At 40.8% G+C, this 20,264-nt stretch overlaps 1 protein-coding gene across 3 annotated transcripts in view; it reads left to right on the top strand.

Moving 5' to 3' along the window:
- The window catches only part of lca5 (lebercilin LCA5), an 84,097-nt gene that overhangs the window by 47,633 nt on the left and 16,200 nt on the right, over positions 1 to 20,264 (top strand). For all 3 annotated transcript variants that reach the window (XM_078212441.1, XM_078212442.1, XM_078212443.1), the window contains one exon: positions 10,106 to 10,259. In XM_078212441.1, the coding sequence (XP_078068567.1) occupies positions 10,106 to 10,259 (154 nt within the window). The remainder of the gene's footprint in view (positions 1 to 10,105; positions 10,260 to 20,264) is intronic.

The raw sequence follows: 20,264 nt of genomic DNA, 5'->3' as shown, positions 1-20,264 counted from the left end.
AGTTAGCAAGGAATGAGCTGAAAAAGGGGCTTAGGAGAGCTAGGAGGGGACATGAGAAGTCCTTGGCGGGTCGGATCAAGGAAAACCCCAAGGCTTTTTACTCTTATGTGAGGAATAAAAGAATGACCAGGGTGAGGTTAGGGCCGGTCAAGGACAGTAGTGGGAACTTGTGTATGGAGTCAGTAGAGATAGGCGAGGTGATGAATGAATACTTTTCTTCAGTGTTCACCAAGGAGAGGGGCCATGTTTTTGAGGAAGAGAAGGTGTTACAGGCTAATAGGCTGGAGGAAATAGATGTTCGGAGGGAGGATGTCTTGGCAGTTTTGAATAAACTGAAGGTCGATAAGTCCCTTGGGCCTGATGAAATGTATCCTAGGATTCTGTGGGAGGCAAGGGATGAGATTGCAGAGCCTTTGGCGTTGATCTTTGGGTCCTCGCTGTCCACGGGGATGGTGCCAGAGGACTGGAGAATGGCGAATGTTGTTCCTCTGTTTAAGAAAGGGAATAGAAATGACCCTGGTAATTATAGACCGGTTAGTCTTACTTCGGTGGTTGGTAAATTGATGGAAAGGGTCCTTAGGGATGGGATTTACGACCATTTAGAAAGATGCGGATTAATCCGAGATAGTCAGCACGGATTCGTGAAGGGCAAGTCGTGCCTCACAAATTTGATAGAATTTTTTGAGGAGGTAACTAAGTGTGTTGATGAAGGTAGGGCAGTTGATGTCATATACATGGATTTTAGTAAGGCGTTTGATAAGGTCCCCCATGGTCGGCTTATGATGAAAGTGAGAAGGTGTGGGATAGAGGGAAAGTTGGCCGATTGGATAGGTAACTGGCTGTCTGACCGAAGACAGAGGGTGGTGGTGGATGGAAAATTTTCGGATTGGAGGCAGGTTGCTAGCGGTGTGCCGCAGGGATCAGTGCTTGGTCCTCTGCTCTTTGTGATTTTTATTAATGACTTAGAGGAGGGGGCTGAAGGGTGGATCAGTAAATTTGCTGATGACACCAAGATTGGTGGAGTAGTGGATGAGGTGGAGGGCTGTTGTAGGCTGCAAAGAGACATAGATAGGATGCAAAGCTGGGCTGAAAAATGGCAAATGGAGTTTAACCCTGATAAATGTGAGGTGATTCATTTTGGTAGGACAAATTTAAATGTGGATTACAGGGTCAAAGGGAGGGTTCTGAAGACTGTGGAGGAACAGAGAGATCTTGGGGTCCATATCCACAGATCTCTAAAGGTTGCCAGTCAAGTGGATAGAGCTGTGAATAAGGCCTATAGTGTGTTAGCTTTTATTAACAGGGGGTTGGAGTTTAAGAGCCGTGGGGTTATGCTGCAACTGTACAGGACCTTGGTGAGACCACATTTGGAATATTGTGTGCAGTTCTGGTCACCTCACTATAAGAAGGATGTGGAAGCGCTGGAAAGAGTGCAGAGGAGATTTACCAGGATGCTGCCTGGTTTGAAGGGTAGGTCATATGAGGAAAGGTTGAGGGAGCTAGGGCTGTTCTCTCTGGAGCGGAGGAGGCTGAGGGGAGACTTAATAGAGGTGTATAAAATGATGAAGGGGCTAGATAGAGTGAACGTTCAAAGACTATTTCCTCGGGTGGATGGAGCTATTACAAGGGGGCATAACTATAGGGTTCGTGGTGGGAGATACAGGACGGATATCAGAGGTAGGTTCTTTACGCAGAGAGTGGTTGGGGTGTGGAATGGACTGCCTGCAGTGATAGTGGAGTCAGACACTTTAGAAACATTTAAGCAGTTATTGGATAGGCACATGGAGCACACCAGGATGATAGGGAGTGGGATAGCTTGATCTTGGTTTCAGATAAAGCTCGGCACAACATCGTGGGCCGAAGGGCCTGTTCTGTGCTGTACTGTTCTGTGTTCTGTGTTAATACTTTACTTCAGTATTCACAGTGGAAAAGGATCTTGGTAGTTGCAGTGCAGACTTGCAGTGGACTGAGACGATTGAGCATGTGGACATTAGGAAAGAGGATGTGTTGGAGCTTTTGAAAAGCATCAAGTTAGATAAATCGCCGGGACCGGATGGGATGTACCCCAGGTTACTGTGGGAGGCGAGGGAAGAGATTGCTGAGCCTCTGGCGATGATATTTGCGTCATCAATGGAGACGGGAGAGGTTCCGGAGGATTGCGGATGTGGTTCCGTTATTCAAGAAAGGGAGAAGAGATAGCCCAGGAAATTATAGACCAGTGAGTCTAACCTCAGTGGTTGGTAAGTTGATGGAGAAGATCCTGAGAGGCAGGATTTATGAACATCTGGAAAGGAATAGTATGATCAGAAATAGCCAGCACGGCTTTGTCCAAGGCAGATCATGCCTTACGAGCCTAATTGAATTTTTTGAAGATGTAACTAGGACAAGAGGTTATAGTTGTAGAGTAAAATGGGAGAGGTTCAAGACAGAATCATAGAATCCCTATAGTACAGAAGAACCAGTAGAAATAGCAGAGGGAAGAGCGGTAGATGTAGTTTATATGGATTTCAGCAAGACGTTTGATAAGGTGCCCCATGCAAGGCTTATTGAGAAAGTGAAGGGGCATGGGATACAAGGGGACATTGCCTTGTGGATTCTGAACTGGCTTGCCCACAGAAGACAAAGAATGGTTGTAGATGGGTCTTTTTCAGCATGGAGGTCAGTCACCAGTGGAGTGCCCCAGGGATCTGTTCTGGGACCCTTGCTCTTTGTGGTTTTTATAAATGACCTGGATGAGGAAGTGGAAGGATGTGTTGGCAAGTTTGCTGATGACACAAAGGTTGGTGGTGTTGTGGATAGTGTAGAGGGATGTCAGCAGTTGCAACGAGACATAGATAAGATGCAAGACTGGGCGGAGAAGTGGCAGATGGACTTCAACCCAGATAAGTGTGTGGTGGTTCATTTTGGCAGGTCGAATAGGATGAAAGAATATAATATTAAGGGTAAGATGCTTGGCAGTGTGGAAGATCAGAAGGGTTCATAGGACACTCAAAGCAGCGTCGCAGGTGGAGGCTGTGGTTAAGAAGGCGTATGGAATACTGGCCTTCACCAATAGAGGAATTGAGTTTAGAAATCAGGAGATAATGCTGCAGCTGTATAGGACCCTGGTCAGACCCCACCTGGAGTACTGTGCCCAGTTCTGGTCGCCTCATTATAGAAAGGATGTGGAAGCCATAGAAAGGGTGCAGAGGAGATTTACAAGGATGTTGCCTGGATTAGGTGGCATGCCTTATGAGGATAGGTTGAGAGAACTAGGTCTTTTCTCCTTGGAGAGGCGAAGGATGAGAGGTGACCTGATGGAGGTGTATAATATGTTGAGAGGTATTGATAGAGTGGATTCTCAGAGGCTTTTACCCAGGACTGAAATGGTTGCCACCAGAGGTCACAGGTTTAGGGTGCTGGGGAGTAGGTACAGAGGAGATGTTAGGGGTAAGTTTTTCACTCAGAGGGTGGTGGGTGCGTGGAATCGGCTGCCGCTAGTGGTGGTGGAGGCGGATTCGATAGGGTCTTTTAAGAGACTTCTGGATAAGTTCATGGAAGTTAGTAAGATAGAGGGTTATAGGTAAGCCTAGTAGGTAGGGACATGTTTGGCGCAACTTGTGGGCCGAAGGGCCTGTTTGTGCTGTAGCTTTTCTATGTTCTATATAGAATGGTGGAGCGGGTTCGAAGGGCTGAATTGCCTACTCTCGCTCCTAATTCCTATGTTCCAATGACCTCATTGCCTATTGATGATTGTCTCTAACCATCAACATTTCTTTCATTTTAATCCTATATCTATGAGCACACATGAGTTCTCAATTTTTTGCCTCCCACCTAAATGCAACCAAACATCCAATGGACAAACAATTAACTACCAGAAGCTCTAATTTTCTATATTTTTACTTTCGTCACTGAAGGTGGACAAAGGTAATGTTTTATTTGTAAACAATAGATCTCAAAAACGAATGGATAAATTTTAAGGAAGGTTGTGGTCGAAGGAAGAACTGATTAGATTTTGGCAAAGGTGTGGACCTGCATCCGGAACCTGGATTTTTTTAAAGGATCTAACACTGGGAGATTAAGTCAATTGACTTTATTTTTAAAGAATATTGTAGGATGTTGTGTGAGTTGGAATGTTGTGAGATTTAGAATGTTGTGGTGGTATTTGTCACAGCTGCCAAAATGTGGACAGAGTTTTCAGAGCAGGTTGTTGGGTGTGGATTGGGCTGAAACCACCTCAGTGAGATAGAAGTTCTTAACTAAAATATTTATTTTTTTATCTTTGTTGTTACAGAGCTTCAACATCAACCAGGCAGGGAGAAGTCTTGAAGAGTTGTATAATTGTTGTAATGTTGAGTTAACTGTGTGGTAGGGTGGGGAGGGGGGCAGCCCAGAAACATCTGGGAGGCTAACGATTGGGGGGGGTCAGAGGGGCAGCGTTGCTGGGTCGCAGGGCTGGCCAGCGATTGGGAGACCGACAGTCCGGGGCTACTCCGCAAGCACCGATCTTGGCGCTGACAGACCAGCGCATGCACAGCGGCCTGCTCAGTGCTAGGCTTCAGGCCTCCCCTGCGGGAATAGGCCCTGCCCCTGGATTTTTATCGTGATTCACACTGAGGCACTCTGCAGTGCTCAAGAGTGTGGGAGATTCATTTTGAAAATCCCGCTAAAAAAACCAGCGGGAGTTAGTCCAGTTTTAACGCAAATTTGGCACTTAGAATTTGTTTGGGAGAATCTCAGCCAAGTTTCTAGTTATGAGCATCAGATTTGCTTGTTTCCTTTGGACCTTACTGTGTAGTGTGTTTTCAGTTCCAATGATTGTGCCAAATGTTAAGGTAGCCATGAGAGTTGAGACTCCTGTGCATTGGACAAGTTGCTATCCATTTTTCAGCGCTTGCCACTTCAGGTCGGTGCCATTATTCTCAAAATGCGACATTGCTATTCGCCAGATCCTGCAATCAACTGAGAGATATTCCTGTTAGTTTGATCTACCCTCGTAACTCTTTTCCTCTTCATCCTGATGTGCTTGACCTTCCAATTTGCTACACAAATTGCTATTTGATAATCTTACATCATCTACGTAAATGCTATGGTCTGAGCAACATAACTGTGCTCTTATCAGCATGGCTACAATGCAAACAGTTTAGTACATTTAAGGGTATCTCAATTGAAAATTGTCCTGCTTTAAATATACACAAAAGATAGCAAGAATTGCAAGAAAAGCACATCCAGGTAACTTAACAGTTGCTTTTAATTTTTCTTCTGTGGCAAGGAGTTCCAAAGACACTTAACCCTCTGCGAGAAGAAATTCCTGCTCATCTCAGTCTTGAATTGGTGCCCTTTCGTTCTGAGACTATGCCCTCTGGTCTTAGACGCTCCCATGAGGGGAAACATCTTCTCAGCATTTACCCTGTCAAGCCCCTTAAGAATCCTATATGCTTCAATGAGATCATCTGTCATTCTTCGAAATTCAAATGAGTAGAGTCCCAACCAGTTTAATCTTTCCTCATTCCTCCATACTGGGGACATTCTAATGAACCTTCTCTGAGCTGCTGCCAATGAAGTAATATCTTTCCTTAAATAAGGTGACCAAAACTGCTCACAGTACTTCAGATGTGGTCTCACCAGTACCTTGTACAATTGCAGCAAGACTTTCCCACATTCTACTCCATTTGCCAACATTTTGCCTACATGCTTAACCTAACTATATCTCTTTGTAAACTGTTTGTATCCCTCTCACAACTTGACTTTCCACCTATTTTTGTGTCACCTGCAAATTTGGCTACAATATATTTGCTTCCTTTCTTCAAGTCATTGATATATTGTAAACAGTTGCAGTCCTAGCTCTTGCCAACCTGAAAAAAAAGCCTTTATCCCCACTTGCTGTTTCCTGCCCATTAGCTAATTCTCTATCCATGCTAATATACTACCTCCAACACCCTGGGCTGTTATCTTATGACTTAACCTTTTTTTGAGGTACTTTGTCGAATACCTTCTGGAAGTCCAAAAACAACACATCTACTGGTTCCCCTCTATCCACTCTGGTTGAGATTTCCTCAAAAAACTCTAATAAATTAGTCGGACATGATTTCCGTTTCATGAAGCCATGCTGGCTCTGCTGGATTAGATTCTGATTTTCCAAGTGTGCTGCTACTACTTCCTTAGTTCCAACATTTTTCCAACCGGAAATGTTAGGCCAACCGGCCTATAGTTACCTGCTTTTTCCTCCCTCCCTTTTTAAATAACGGTGTCACATTTGACAGCTTTCCAGTTCTCCAGAATCCAAGGATTCTGGAAAATTCTAAGCAATGCATTCACTATCTCTGTAGCGACTTCTTTTATGATCCTCAAATGCAAGCCATCAGGTCCAGGGGACTTATCTGCTGTTAGCCCATTAGTTTGTCTAATACTACTTCTCTCGTGATGTTAATTAATTCCTCCCCATATTCTTTCGTATTAATAGGACGTTCAAAATATATTCCACCATAGACTGATGCAAAATATCTGTTTAACTCTTCTGCCCTTTCCTTGTTCCCCATAACTAAGTCCCCAGATTCATTTTCTAAGAAACCTTTTGTTTATAGAGTTAAAAGTTTTACAGCATGGAAATAGGCCCTTCGGCCCAACTCGTCCATGCTGCCCTTTTTTAAACCCCGAAGCAAGTCCCAATTGCCTGCATTTGGCCCATATCCCTCTATACCCATCTTACCCATGTAACTGTCTAAATGTTTTTTAAAAAGACAAAATTGTACCCGCCTCTACTACTACCTCTGGCAGCTTGTTCCAGACACTCGCCACCCTCTGTGTGAAAAAGTTTCCCCTCTGGGCCCTTTCATATCTCTCCCCTCTCACCTTAAACCTATGTCCTCTAGTTTTAGACTCCTCTACCTTTGGGAAAAGATATTGATTATCTAGCTGATCAATGCCCCTCATTATTTTATAGACCTCTATAAGATCACCCCTCAGCCTTCTACGCTCCAGAGAAAAAAGTCCCAGTCTATCCAGCCTCCCCATATAACTCAAACCATCAAGTCCCGGTAGCATCCTAGTAAATCTTTTCGGTACTCTTTCTAGTTTAATAATATCCTTTCTATAATAGGGTGACCAGAACTGTACATAGTATTCCAAGTATGGCCTTACCAATGTCTTGTACAACTTCAACAAGATGTCTCAACTCCTGTATTCAATGTTCTGGCCAATGAAACCAAGCATGCCGAATGCCTTCTTCACCACTCTGTCCACCTGTGACTCCACTTTCAAGGAGCTATGTACATGTACCCCTAGATCTCTTTGTTCTGTAACTCTCCCCACCGCCCTACCATTAACTGAGTAAGTCCTGCCCTGGTTCGATCCACCAAAATGCATCACCTTGCATTTATCTAAATTAAACTCCATCTGCCATTCGTCAGTCCACTGGCCCAATTGATCAAGATCCCATTGCAATCGGAGATAACCTTCTTCACTGTCCACTGTGCCACCAATCTTGGTGTCATCTGCAAACTTACTAACCATGCACTTTGACCTCTCTCTTTTTGATGTGTTTAAAGAAGCTGTTAATTGTCAGTTTTTATATTCCTAGCTAGTTTCCCCACATAGTTTATTTTCTCTCTCTTTATTATCGTTTCGGTCCTCCTTTACTGGATTTAGAACTTATTTCATCTTCAGAGTTTTCACTGACTTTTGGCGCCTAATATTTTTTCTTTCAACTTAATACTTTCCTTAACTTCCTTGGTTAGTCATGGCTGGTTTACCCCTCTCTTAGTATCTTTTCTCCTTATTGGGATATATTTTTGCTGAGAGTGATGAATTAAATAAAAGACTTTTGAGTTTATCTTTATCTACAATTTATCTTTAACCTGCAGCCTAATGAAACCTAGCCTAATGAAACTGGTAGTGGGCATATCCACCAGAAATTTGGCCCAAACCAAACCAATCCAATCCAACCCAGCCCTCAGCTCAGCAGTAATTGCAGTCCCTGCAAATTGGTCAGGTCAACATTGTTGAAAGTAGGAAGTTATGGCTTATAGTGTTTAATCATATTTGATGTTTTGTCATATTAAAGGTGTTACATAAATGCAAGTTCATGTTTTTAACCAAGTTATAGTCCTGGTGTTAACGTTTGTCATTGGTTGTTTAGGGGGAAAAATTGTGGATCAAAACATTTCCAGATAGTACTGTGGACAAACTTATTGGTTCCCTTTCTTTGTGTGACATTTTCCTGAGTAGTATTTCAACATTGGTTTTTTTTATCAGCATAATTCTCAATAGTGATTTTCCTGCTACTTTTTAAACTTTTGCTTATTACATTCCCAACCTACTCAGCTCTGATTTGGTACATTTTTATTTTTAGCCAAATTGTACAGTTGAAGTAGAGTCAGATTTGCCATTTTCAATTCATTAGATTGCAATCAATTTGTTCAAACTATAGCAAACGCAATCTGTGTTTTTTGGATATGCATGGCATCCTTCATCTTGAAAAATTATTACTGTTAACTTTTTTCATTAATTCTACCTGCCCCAGTGAATCAATGCAAATCTGCGTGCAATGCCACACAGATACCTTCCCCATCATTCCTCATCCCTTTAGCCTTTGTTCGGTTCTAGCTATGCAGCAATGTAGCCCAAAATCAAATCTTTCTCATACTTCTCATTTTTTCATTTTGTACCCTCACTGGATGATGAGAGATAGAGATCCCTGCCAAGAAGAAAAACTGAATTTCTCTGTTGAAATTGAGATGATTCTGCTACACCTCTGAATGAGACTGCCCTTGTTGGATTTTTTTAAAAATGTATTTTTTTTTCTTTCCACCATAACCCATCTGAAGCTCCAATTAGATTTTGGTCAGGAATTAAAAACCAAATAACAGTATAAAAATAATGTGAATTGCCATTCAGGACCAGAATTGTATTTCGTCATTTTCAAAATCATAACCTTTTCTTGCCTTATTTCATGGACGTCTTCTTTAATACTTCAGCTCATTTACCTGTTTCTGTTGTGTCTGTCTGTAGTTCACAACAATACAGCACACAAGCTTTTACTGTCTCGACTTTTTTGTTGTAATATTATAAAATTCCCTGCACAGGAAAAATACCACCCAGTCCTGTCATAAATAAATTATGTCGCATTGCTAAGGAAACACTGCCTCTTTTCTCGCTGACATTTTCCCCAGAATAGAACTAGATTACTTCTGCATCTAATCATTATTGTGCTATTTCTGTTTCAAATTAGCCTAAATAAGTGCCAGAATTTTGGAATTGGTAGAAAGCTAAATTTTGTATTATCAGTGCATCCAGTAATTGTAATCATTTGAATAAAGAAAATAAAAACTAGCTTTAAATCTGCATGTAGCTTGAATTATAGAGGGTTTGGAGATTGCTGTTTAGTTTCGGCAAAGAAACAATTCCAGCAGCAGTATTGTTCTTCGCAGTCGGATGTGATTCACTGTCTTGTTGTCAATGCCTGTGAAATGTTATGTATCTAAATATGTTCGGACTAGTAGGCACCATTTTGTCTTTACAATAGAGGTTAATACTAAAGTCGTCTTGACTAAAAAAGTATTCAAACGTTAATAGTGCAGCTGGAGCTGATTCCATTTAACTCAGAATGCCAAAGGAAATTTGGGGTAAAGCATGTGAACCACTGACTCAGACATCCAGTAACTCATTTGTTAATTAAATATTAATTGTGTTTAATTGTATGCAGGTTGTGGGCAATCACTTTGGATTCATTATTGCCCGTATAAATAGACGCAAACTGGTTGTTGAGTTAGGAGGTCTATGTTTGTAATCTGTAAATAAATAAACTAAGTTTCATTATTGTTGAGATAATGTTATAGTGATATGTAAGATTATAAACAATATAGAAAGGATAAATTGGTATATTTAGATTTTGAGATAATTAAAAATGAGACCAGAGGGGGATATGAATGGTAGAAGGAGACACGATTATCATCAAAAACAAGGAATAAATGAGAGGAAAACCAAAATCTGCAAAGAAAAAACAAAACAAGGGAAGAAATTATAATTTAAAATTGTTGAACTCAGTGTTAAGTCTGGACCATGAATGCATTGTGCCATTTACTGGATTTTTAATGCTATAAATAATGCTTGTTCTAATTTCTTACAGGTACAAGAGCACCATGACAATGAGACTCTGGAATGGACAGATCGTCCAAGACGGGACAAGGAACTACAAGAACATGAGAAAGCTTGTGAAGAAATGCTCAAACGAGAGCATGAACAGCAGAAGTTGGAGTTAAAAGCTCAAAGGCTGAAAGAAAGTAAGAGTATAAATGTTATTTTATTGATGCTATAACCACAGCATTAATGGACAGAGAAAATGTTTACCTGGAGATCAGCATTCAGTCAGTGTCCTGTTTTCTGTTCTTTCATCTAAAGTTTTAATAATGATTTCATAGTATTCACTGTGCAACTCCATCTTAATGTTCTAATAGTTGTCTTCATTCACAATAAGCAAGTATTCCTGGCTTTCTGACTTTCCAACAGTTGTTCAACTTGTTCCCTTCCCAAGTTGTCTGGTAACTTATGTGAATCTTCCTTTCCATTCCTCCTTTGCGTTGATGGTGCAGTTGCTAGCTTCCAAAGAGAAAATTTATGTTTTTGGCTAACTGTTCTTAACTCTAATTGTGGTAGTATTTGTAAAGAACCCCCTGCATTGCTTAGTTCTATTGTACTATTGCAGCCAATGTTAAGTTGGATTGTTTGTATCACCTCTTTTGATCAACCATCATCCTTAAAATAGGTGCATTTAAATTCATCCCTGTCTTATGCCCTTTCTTCACTCTTTCAGTTCACGCTGTCTTTCCTTTTTAGAAATTTGTTAATGACTTCCCTATTCCCAAGATAGGGTAACCCAATCTGCCTTTCAAACTATCTATTCTTAAAATATGACTGAAAACAACTTGTATTTTGATCTATACTTGCTAAAGTTTATGGAATGTACAAAAATGGCCTTCAAATTGTCATTTTTAAAAAAAAGTTCTGGCATGATGGTTAGCACTGCTGCCTCATAGTGCCAGGGACCCAGGTTCAATTTCAGCCTCAGGTGACTGTGGAGTTTGCCCATTCTCCCCATGTCTGCATGTGTTTCCTCTGGGCGCACCAGTTTCCTACCACACTCCAAAGATGTGTGGATTAGGTTGATGGGCCATGCTAAATTGCCCCTTAGTCAGGGGGATTAGCAGGGTAAATACGTGGGGTTACAGGGATAGGGCATGGATGCGATTGTTGTCAGTGAAGCCTCAATGGGCCGAATGGTCTCCTTCTGCACCGTAGGGATTCTGTGAATCTATAATCCATATTTCAGTATTGTTTTTAGCATGACTATTTCGCTTATGGTAATAGGATCAACAGTAATTAGCTCTCGAGTTTGGTCTTGAATATTTTCATAAATCATCTTTCATTGCCTTTGACATCTCTAAAGCCTTAGATAGTGTCTGGTTCTAGGCAGTTCCATGGTCTTTTGGCAATGTCATTTTCAAGGCTATCCAGTTACCTGCTTCATTACTTTGTGCTGTACCTAATGTCTCATCCTTTTACTGTATCTATATTAACTAAGATTTCCCAGAGTCTGTCCCCTCATGTACTCAGTTTCTATTTATCGGTGATCATTTCCATTCTTTGTCAAGTCTTGCTTACTCTAATGTTAATTCCACTCTGCTCCATTCAGATCACTGGTCCTTAGTGCATACAACCTCTAGTCATCTCTTTAACTTTGTAGCTCAAACAGTAGAAGACAAAGCAAAGTAAATCATAGTCAAACTACATATTATTCAGATCAGACCATACCTTGAGTACTGTGACCAGTTCTGACCACAAACACACGAAAGACACTGAGGCATTGGAGTTGATGGAACTTTTGTGCCTGACCACACTTCTATGCTGCCACTTTCACCATCCAACACACTAGTAAAGTCTACCTGTTCACCTGATGGGTTTTGTTTTGCTTACATTTGGCCACCATCTCCTTTATCTGACTGCCCATATGAAGTGATATACACAAGGATTGTAGCACGGCTGATATTTCAGTTTATTTGTGGCATGTAGACACCATGTGTGGTAGCATGTTAGCTATAACTAGACAACAGCCTTAGGAGGAACAGTAAGGCTCGTGAAGTGAAGGCAGGTTTAAGCTTGCGACCAGTATCTGGAGCTTTGATCCACACTCGTGGGAGGGAACAAGTAATTAGAAACATTTCAGGACAATGGTAGGTGTCAGGTTTATCATTGGAGTGAGACAGATTGCGATTCTTTGCAAGACTCATGGGGTGTTTAATCATCAGTGGCATCTACAGTAAATCACATGTTTAAACCAGCATGAGTGATTCACTCCTAATGTTTGAGATTCACGAGTATCTTCGTTTAATCATTTTATAACGGTACAGCTCCTCTGAAGTTCCTTTATTGGGGAAGGAGAGCAATTATTGTGCTTTTAAGACTCCCATACAAACAGGTACATACAAGGAAGGAAAATACTGCGGGGATGGGGGGGGTGCAGTGGCGGGGGGAGGATATTGTCATGTTTTATAGGGGATCTGTGGATGGAGGAACCTTAGAGGCAAAAAGGTTGAGAACCCTTGGTTTAAGGGAAGAAGACTGGCGGGCAGGGCAACAAATTGCATTTGATATAGTGCCTTCAACACAACAAAACACTTTCAGGTGCTTTACAGGGATGTCATTTGACCCCTCTGCTTCTGATCTCATTGTGATATTGGGCTTCTTATGTCCCCTTGTTAGTTTCATACAACATTTTAAAGAAAACAAATAATTTGATGTGAAAATGCAATGATCTGAATGCAGTCTGTGGATTTTGCACTCCTGGTTGGTTTTTTCCCTTTTTATTGTTTTACAGGTATTTGATGTGTAACCTACATAATACCTGCATGCTCATAGTCTTGCTGTTTAGTTACAATGACAATGAGCACAATACTGTTTGTGATCTTTTGCCTAAATCATTATTTTCATTAGACAAAAACATTCACATCTAAAAATAATTTATATGGTTGATGGCTAGGCACAAGTTTAACCCTTGAACTTTATACTGCAAAATTTAAGAGGGATTTGCTTGTATTTTTGTCTCCCTTGTCAACAATGGAATTTCTTCCACTTAAAAAAAAAGAAAAATGTCATAAAATAACCAACTTGCTTGGTTTCTGATAGTGTGGATGTATCAGTATTTCAGTTTGCTTGTTATACAGTATATAGCAATGCAAATAATATAAAATTGCATCCAACAACAGACTTTTGTTTTGTTACAAATTAGTCAGAGGAAGAGACATGTCACCATCTAAGAACATTGCTAACATGTTTCTTTTTTCTAAATAAATTGCCCCATCATAAAAGTTACATTTATTCATCTTTTACAGGAGACCGTTGCTCTGCACCAGCCATTTATCTGAGCTGTCACTTATGCTGCTATTCTAAAGATACAAATAATGATTAAAATAAAATCTGCTTGCACAACCATGTTGCAAAATTCACAGCATGCATGTGCAAGTGTTGGTGTTTTGCTTTATAGTTTTGCATTTATAACACTGGGAGTGGCTGACAACCCAGGAAAGTGGCTGGATAGCTGCTGCGATAGAGATCAAGCCGGATACTGGAGGGGGGGAAATGCCAGGGTAGGTGCAGCCATTTTTTTTTAGGTCGGGTGGGGATTCCCAATCGAGCAACGCCTCAATTTTAAAATTCTCATCTTTGTTTTTAAATCCCTCCCTGGTCTTGCCCCTTATTTTCTCTGCAATCTCCCTTAGCTTTACAAAACTCCCCCTGCCCCACCCCTGCAGGATCTCTGGACTTTGGCAGTTTCTGCCCTTTTGAGTACTCCACTGCTTGTAGTCAAGCCTTTAGCTGCCTCGGCACTAAGGCTGAGTTCAGTCCCTATATCTATCTCCACCTCTCTATCCTCCTTTAATATGCTCCTTAAAACCTATCTGTTCAACTAAACTGTTGATCATCTGGCCTAATATTTCCTTTTATGGATCGGTAATAAATCTTTTCCCGTGATACTCCTGTGAAGCACCTTGGGCCATTTTGTTGCATTGAAGGTATGATATAAATTAAACTTGTTGTTGAGAGAAGGGAGGCACGCTTTATGCTTCCAAAATGCTCAAGGTCTGAGGCTACATCTTCTGGCATGTCTCCAAGTTCTGGTGACAAATCGGAAATTGTTAGCTGAGGTCATTTACAGTAGCAAAAGGGATGTTTGTTTTTGTAAATCTTCTTGTCCCTTTGAATTGAAAACTAAATGATCAGTTAGTCTGTTTTGTTTCAGTTACCTGAACTCTAAGGTAGCTTTTTCCGATTACAATTGTTTTGGTGTCTGTCCATATTTACACTAATCTGTATTATCATTGAACCATTCTTTTTGTCGTTATACCATTCTGCCTGTTAAAAGGACTGAATGCATTTGTCTCATCTAACAAATGCCATCCCTACCTTTCAATGGATGTATCCATGGTATACGAGGAGCAGATGGATCAGCCTGATAGAGTTGAATCTCCAATTAGGTACATTTTTGGGAGCACTGCTTGAAAAACATGGAGAAACAATTTTGGCAGGCTGCACTGCAAGCCCGTTTGGTTAAGAGCAATGGAAATAATGACTGCTTCTGTTTGGAGATGGAGCCTTGCATAGATTTTCTCCTTTGTTTAGGGATGAGTACGGTGAGCCCTGGGCTCCTGAACTGATGGCATGTTCATAATCTCCTCTGGCTTCCATGAATAATACGTGCTTTGAAATGTGTTTTTTAGGGCTTGCCTTAGATCATTAACTCCACCTAGCCACCGATAAGACCATTGAGAATGCCACTAATGAATCTCTGAGGTAACACTGAGGATACCATAACAAGCAGGGATAAATGCAAATATCTAAGACTTGAAGCTATTCGATATAACTATGTATATTTTTAGAGTTTTACTTAAAACAGTTTTGTATGCTTTATATCTGAGACTACCTTCATAAGCAAGCCCTTGCTTCCTAAGCAGTGGAATGTGCTTTTATCTAAAAATGTCTAGATAATTTGTAGGAGATCATGAATTGAGCAGTAAACTCCCACCAGTTATACCACTCGATCATCCTCTGCTTCAGAGGAGAGTAGGATAAACACTATCCAGCTGTGCTTTAGACCATAAGCTTCCACACAAAATCCTATCATATTAAGCTGATATTTCTCTTTGCACTGTGTAACTGCAGCACTATATTCTGCACCCTATCCTTTCCGTCTCTCCTATGTATTCTGTGAACAGTATGTTTTGTCTATACAGCACACAAGAAACAATACTTTTCACTGTATTCCAATACGTGTGACAAATCAAATCAAGTTCATTCAACAACAAATGGGCTTTTCCAGTAACTACAGCTTAAAATGTTGTGGAAGTTAGATTTGGCACAAAATTTTGAAAGGCAGGTGGGAAGGGTGCATCCTTAGTGACAGTAATGGAGGAGCCCCGCCTGAGACCCAAGTGAGATGATCCACCAGGCATGCAACCACTCACCAGCCCTTTTCCCTCCGGTCTCTGAACTCCTCCTGTCAGCCTCAAACTTGAAGCCGAGTGTGAAGTAACCCCTTTAAGTAGCCATTAATTGGTCACATAAGGGTCTCAATTAGGGTGAAGGCAAGCAGACTGCTCTTGACCGTTCCAATTCCCTGCTAAATTGGGGACAGCTCAGGCTTATGCAGTTCCAGAAGTGGTTAGTAGCATCGAACAGGGTTCGCTGCTGGGAAAAATTCTGTTCACTGTTCCTATCAGTCAGTTGGATATGGGGCGAGAGGATATGGTGTTTAAATTTTCAGATATTACTGAAATAGGAGGCACAAAATAATGCTATAAACCAAAAGGAACTTTTTAAGGATCTTTGATAAGGAGTGTGCAAAAAAAAATGATCATTGATGGCAGATGTTTCCCAGTGCCAATAAATGAGTAATGGTACATTTTGGTTTTAAAAACATAATTATACTTTTGAGGAAAAATCTGGAATATGTGTAAGTGCAAGGGGAAAGTTTACAAGACCTTAAAAACAGGATGAAGAAGTTAAAGGAATGCTAAATATTATGACGAGAAATAGAAAAGTCAAGTTGCGTCAAATGTTAGTAAAACCACAGTTGGAAAACTGAGTAGTTTTGGGTTCCACACCATGAGAAGCAGTACATCTTGATTAGATGTGAGGAAATGCAAATAAAGACAGCCTTACATTCATATAGTGTCTTTCAAAACTTCAGAACTCTCAATCACACTTTTCTGTCCTTGATCAATAACCAGATCTGCACTACAACCTTGCCTCCTGGATCAAGCATGCAGGTGACCCTCCCCCTCCCTAAGGCCTCCCAATTCCAGCTCAACAACTCTAAGCTAAAGTTTTTCAAGGTATAGACTTGCTGTATGTGTGGTTGACTTGGATTGCAGTGCTTTCCACAAACTCCCAGTACTGCAATTATTACATACCACCTGCACTGCCATCCTGTTTAAACCTTTTTTATGTAGTTGCTTGGGTTATTAAACTACTTTTTAGAGTATAAGTTGTAGGTAGGATAACCCCGCTAGCCCTCCTTGTACTACAAATTCACTTAGATTTTTTTTCTCTTGTACCTTCTCACTTCTCTTGCATTTCTGGCTAAATAATTGGGGCAGCTTATGGTGCGTTTCACTCTCCTGCCTTTTCAAAACGTTGCTTTCTTATCAATTACTGAGAGGGATAATTGTTAGTAAAAGATCAATTTTCAATTTCTGTTCCATTTCAGCCACTTGGCATGCTTTAAGCATCTGCTGCTGAATAGTGATTAGGGGAGGAATTTTACACACACATTGTGGCAGGAACTGGTCTGTTTAATGTGGTGAGCCGTTCAAAACTCCATTGACTTTGGCAGGACTGTAAAACCCGTCAGCTTAAAATTTCACCCTTAGAGGGAGAACCTTGGCTGACTGATTCGCTTCCCTAACCCAGGAATTCTGAGGCTAAATCTAGCACTCCAGACTCCACTTTTATTTGTTTTGTAATAAACTCCTTTTCCTTGTAGGCTTTGAAGAATAAACTATTCTTACGTGATATTGATTTTTGACCCAATTACCACCTTTGCTTAGTCTCCACTTGCTTATTCTGTAAATTTGTTTATCTCCAACAGTATATTTTGAGAGCTATTTCATTTGTTAAAGTGAGTGTTATTAGCAATCCCCTGTTCTTCATTCCCTTAAATTTGCACTTCAAATAAATATATGAAACCTATTCCTAATTTTGAAAGATTGAATTATTCATTAATTTGAAGTAAACAAACGAAGTAACCATACATTCTTAAATAAGGTGATTTAGAAGATGAGTCAAACTTGCTTCATTCAAGTTAAGATTATAATATGTTTCAGTATTGACTGGCTTTTCAAATTGTTTGTGTGATTTTGTTCATTCCTTGATCATGATGAGTTTAATCACACCTCACCATACAAAGTTGCACATAAATAAAAGGCAATCTCTTTCCTTTTTCTCTATTGCTGCTGCTGTTTTCTTCCAGCTACCATCACCACCTCCTCTCCTAAAAGCATTGTTGCATTGCTAGGGTACAGTCCCATAGTTACCACTCATTCTCTGACATCATACCCAAGTGGACGATATTCATGGTTGAATCTTGATTGTGAATGTCAGCACTGCTAAGCCTTATCTTGCCCCCTCAAACGCCTATGTACAACATTTGCTGAATAGTGACTAAGAGTGAGAACCTTAACTAACAGTTTTATTCACTTCCTTAACCCAGGAATACTGAAGCCAAATTTAACACATTTTGTATCTTTTTTTTCCACGGCACGCACACTGGTTAGGAAACACTACCTTAGAGGCAAAGATGGGAGAAATTATTATGGGAGTTGAGGATTTGGTTTTGATTTGATTTATTATTGTCACATGTATTAGTATACAGTGAAAAGTATTGTTTCTTGCGCGCTATACAGACAAAACATACCGTTCATAGAGAAGGAAACAAGAGAGTGTAGAATGTAGTGTTACAGTCATAGCTAGGGTGTAGAGAAAGATCAACTTAATGCAAGGTAAGTCCATTCAAAAGTCTGACAGCGGCAGGGAAGAAACTGTTCTTGCATTGAATAAGTATTTTGTCTCTGTCTTCACAGCAGATGATTCACATTATGTACCAGAAATAGAGGGTAAATAAGGGGCTAACGAGCGAATAACTCAAGGTAATTAGCAGAAAAAAAGTATTGGAGAAACTTAAGGGACTAAAAACCAACAAAACCTCAGATTCCTCCGTGTATGTGCTTGTTTTCTGGCAGTTGCCATGACATCTTCATCCTCTAGCTGCTCTTCTGTCCAACCCAAGCTCCATGAACCCAGGGGACATCATTTGGAGTGATGGCTACATGTCCTTTCAGGAGAGAGAGATGCAAAGAAAACTGAAGCTGATTCTCACTTTTACAATCATTGAGTGAGCCATTGGGCTTTGATGGATACGGTTTTGGTGCCTGGACCAGTCGGGTGGCTGCCTACAGTATACTCCTGCAAGAATGTCACTTCTAGCATTCTGCTGTGCTCTCCACAATATGGCCCTCCAGGGAGGTGTGAGCCTTGAAGAAGGTGAAACCTTGGAGGGGCACAGCTCATCAAAAGAAGGGGAGAAGCAAGCCTTGGAAGAAGAAATAGAGAGGAAAGATGTAGAACAAGCTAGACAAGAAGGTGGCCTGGCCTGGTGCTGGTATTGAGGGTCTTGTGAGGACGCTATTGAAAACACAACCTGTAATATGTAAACTCACCACCGATGAAGGAGGCACATCTGATCAGAGCTTTCACTGTAGATACAGCCTTGCTTGCCTTCCCCATGTCAAACCACTTGTACCACTATTAATAAAAGGAGACCAATATATCTAATTTCATGTATCAATTACAGTCACCCCAATGACTCGATTGTTTGAGTTATAAAGAAAGGCTGGATAGACTTGGACTTGTTTTCTCTGGAGCATAGGAGGCTTAGGAGCGATCTTATAGAGGTCTATAAATAATGAGGGGCATAGATCAGCTAGATAGTCAATATCTTTTCCCAAAGGTAGAGGAGTCTAAAACTAGAGGGCATAGGTTTAAGGTGAGAGGGGAGAGATACAAAAGGGTCTAGAGGGGCAAGTTTTCACATACAGGGTGGTGAGTGTCTGGAACAAGCTGGTAGAGGTAGGTACAGTTTTGTCTTTTTAAAAGCATTTACACAGTTACATGGGTTAAGATGGGGATAGAGGGATATGGGCCAAACGTGGGCAACTGGAACTAGCTTAGTGGTCACAGAAAAGGGATGGCATGGCCAAGTTGGGCCGAAGAGCCTGTTTCCATGCTGTAAATCTCTGACTCTATCCATGGTCTGTGTTCAGCACCAGGAGTACAACAATATATGTGCTTAAAATGCATTCAGTTGGTTAACGTTATTTTCATTCGAGTAGCTACATTAGGCAGTTAAATGCGAGCATAGTCATGATCATGTCAATTTTAATTATATAAAATGTATACACTCAGAAGCCATTCAAAAATGCCAAAGGTGGACCACATGTCTGATGTAATTCTAATGACAGTATTTGATTATTTTTCTGATACATTTTCTTTGTAAACAATTCTTTAATCAATCCAGCTAAAAACAGTACCATAGTCTTTATTTCACAGAACTTCATTGCAGTTTTAATGTAAGCCTTATTTGTGATAAATAAACTTTTTATTAAAGAGTGAACTGCACCTCTTAAACAAACTGCCAAGCAAATTTAATCAGAGACCAAGTATTTATACACTTAGAATGGAATTCTCCCATGCCCCTGCTGGAGGGTTCAATGGCAGGAGGTGGGGGGGAGAATTTGGCAGTAGGCCCAAAAATCCCACTTCTGACTTATGATGGAAATAAAGCCATTGATGAAGCAGCTGATGATGACTGGGCCTAGAACACTATTCTTTGATGTCCTGGAACTGAGATGACTGACCTCCAACAACCACAGCCATCTTCCTTTGTGGTAGTTATGACTCCAACTAGCAGAGTTCTCCCACTCCTCATGCCCCCATTGACTCCAGTTTTGCTAAATTGCCTTGCTGACACACTCTGTCAAATGCTACCTTGATGTCAAGGGCTGTCACTCGTCACTCTCACCTCACCTCTGGAGTTCAGCTCTTTTGTCCATGGTTGAACGAATATTGTAATGAGATCAGAAGCTGAGTGGCCCTGACAGAATCCAAGCTGACTGTCAGTGAGCAGGTAATTGTTAAGTAAATGCCACTTGAGTGGCGTTGTTAATGACCCCTTCCAT

The sequence above is a fragment of the Mustelus asterias genome, chromosome 5 (genome assembly GCF_964213995.1).
Source record: "Mustelus asterias chromosome 5, sMusAst1.hap1.1, whole genome shotgun sequence".
Lineage (NCBI taxonomy): Eukaryota > Metazoa > Chordata > Chondrichthyes > Carcharhiniformes > Triakidae > Mustelus > Mustelus asterias.
Note: the sequence above shows the minus strand (reverse complement) of the source record. Positions and strands in the feature narration are given on the sequence as shown.